Raw genomic sequence first — 2,021 nt, 5'->3', positions numbered from 1 at the left:
CCCCCCCCCCCTTTAATGCCCCCGCCGGGACAACCGCCCGAGCTCCTTTCCTCGCCGCCTACTGCTGGTGCCCTGGAGGCCTCAACCCGCCCCACCCCCTCGCCGTCACTGGTATCACAACGCCGCCTCCGTGGTTAGCTGCCACCCCCCAAGGCCCCCACCCCCTTCCCCCGACCCCCGACCCCCTGAACCCTGCCTCCTGACCCCCCCCCCCCCCAGGTGCAATGGCTCCCTCGCCCGCAAGGCTGTCAAGGAGCTGCTGAGCCAAAAGCTGATCCGGCCCATCCTGACGCACAAGTCGCAGTGTGTCTACACGCGCGCGTCGCACCAGTAGCCGCGCCCCGCCGCACACCTTGTCGCTTTGTTGTCTGGGAGGGGGTACGGGGGCCAGTCCGCCTCGCTCCGCGCAGAGCGCCGGAGCGAGAGCGGGTGCGTGTGCTCCTAAGCACACGCAGCGGCCCCCGGTAATCTATAAACTGTGCGATATGCCGCGCAAGGCGCATGGATGGGCTTCAAGGATCAAGCCAGCGCGAGCGGCGAGGGCCGCGGTGGGAGCCGGAGGGGCTGGGCGGTGGGCGCGTCACCTCGCGTGCCGTGCACGCAAACCGCTGTTTGCTCAACTGGGTCGCGCCTCGCCGCCCTCGCCCCTCTCGGGGCCTCGCCGCGCTCGCGCGGCTCGCGCGCGCCGCCCGCACCGCCGCGCGCCGCGGCGGCCGTGCGCGGCGGGGCCGCGCCGCCACACCAGCGGGGCACCGGCACACCGCGGGGTGGTCGGCGGACACGTCCCCGCTCTCGGTCTCGCGTCTCGCTCTCGCTCGGTCTCGCCGGCGCCGGCGAGCGCGCCGGGCCGCGCGCGGCCCCCGCGCTACCCCCAACACCCGCCCCGCGCGGCCGCCAGGCCCTGTAGGCCGCAGGCGCGGCCGACACCGCGCGCCCACACACGCGAGCCCCCGCGCCACGACATAACAGTTGTCCATAACAGTTGTTACGAGCGACAGCCATGAGACACGAAACAACGTGCTAGCATCGGCAAGCGAGGGGACGGCGGCGCAGCGGGTCGTTAAACGAGTACGGGCGGACTCAGTCCTCCATGGCGTGCTTGCCCTGCGAGCAGGGCGGGCGGGGTGAGGCCGAGCACCTTGCTCTAAGCCTGCGGCGAGGTGCGGTGGCGCGCCGACGGAAAGAGAGAGGAGACGGTAGCCATTCGGCGGAGCTTCTCGAGCTCGAGCCGCCCATGCTCGAGCTCTCGCGCCGCGCTCTCCCCCTGCAGGCCGGCATTCCGGCGGAAGTCGTCCCGCACATGCCTATCGCCGCAGAGGAAGGGCGGTGAGAGAGAGAGAGAGAGAGAGTGCAGCGCGCACCAAAGGATGCAGCGAACCGGATGGCGTACTCTCTAAAGTTGTAGTTTTGGAACCGCTTGGCTTCTCGCATCAGCTGCTTGTAGAGCGTGAGCGGCGGCGCGGACATGCCGGCAGGGAGGAGGCGAAGACTCTATGCTCGTAGCTGCACCTTTGGTCGGCAGGGCGGGCGGAAGCGTCACGATGCGCGTCGCTGAGGAGGAGGAGGCGAGGACGCGGGATGTGGAAGAGGGTGAGGGAATGTCGACGCGGAGGAGGTTGGAGGAGTGGCCAGGGGGTGGTGTCTGGTGTGGACCGCGACGGCACGGCTGCGAGAGAGCCTTCAGAGAAAAACCTTGTCTTTGTTTCTACACTAGCAGACCTTGCGCGCACGCGCGCCAAATTTGTTTTTCTGTCTGCAACAACAGCCCGAGGGGTGAAATGTCTTTGTTGTCTCTGTAACGAAGGGCCCGCCGCTCCGCCTACGCCGGCGATGACCCTCTCGGCAGAGCGACATCGCGACACGCGTTTGTTTTGTGTTGACACGCGAGCACCGGGCAGAGAAGGGGACGCAGAAGCGGTTGGATGGAGAGGCAGCCGGCGCACGAGGAGAGGCAGCCGATGGAGCCGACGAGGTGAGTAGACACGAGTTTACCATTCTGCCCGGGGGGGGGGGGGGGGGGG

At 68.8% G+C, this 2,021-nt stretch overlaps 2 protein-coding genes across 2 annotated transcripts in view; one reads left to right on the top strand and one right to left on the bottom strand.

Annotated features, from left to right (window-relative positions):
- EMIHUDRAFT_60245 (hypothetical protein) overlaps nucleotides 1-328 on the top strand; it is a gene marked incomplete at both ends in the record, with an annotated part of 737 nt that extends 409 nt beyond the window's left edge. The window contains one exon of the mRNA XM_005788463.1: nucleotides 220-328. Within this exon, the coding sequence (XP_005788520.1) occupies nucleotides 220-328 (109 nt within the window). The remainder of the gene's footprint in view (nucleotides 1-219) is intronic.
- Nucleotides 329-1,080: 752 nt separating this feature from the next.
- On the bottom strand, nucleotides 1,081-1,467 carry EMIHUDRAFT_226978 (hypothetical protein; the record flags this gene model as incomplete). Its single annotated transcript, XM_005788462.1, has 3 exons — nucleotides 1,081-1,104; nucleotides 1,196-1,304; nucleotides 1,379-1,467. 3 exons carry the CDS (start codon nucleotides 1,465-1,467, stop codon nucleotides 1,081-1,083), a joined length of 222 nt encoding a protein of 73 aa, XP_005788519.1.
- Nucleotides 1,468-2,021: the final 554 nt, after the last annotated feature.

The sequence above is a fragment of the Emiliania huxleyi genome (assembly GCF_000372725.1).
Source record: "Emiliania huxleyi CCMP1516 chromosome Unknown EMIHUscaffold_135, whole genome shotgun sequence".
In the NCBI taxonomy this organism is placed as follows: Eukaryota; Haptophyta; order Isochrysidales; family Noelaerhabdaceae; genus Emiliania; species Emiliania huxleyi.
Note: the sequence above shows the minus strand (reverse complement) of the source record. Positions and strands in the feature narration are given on the sequence as shown.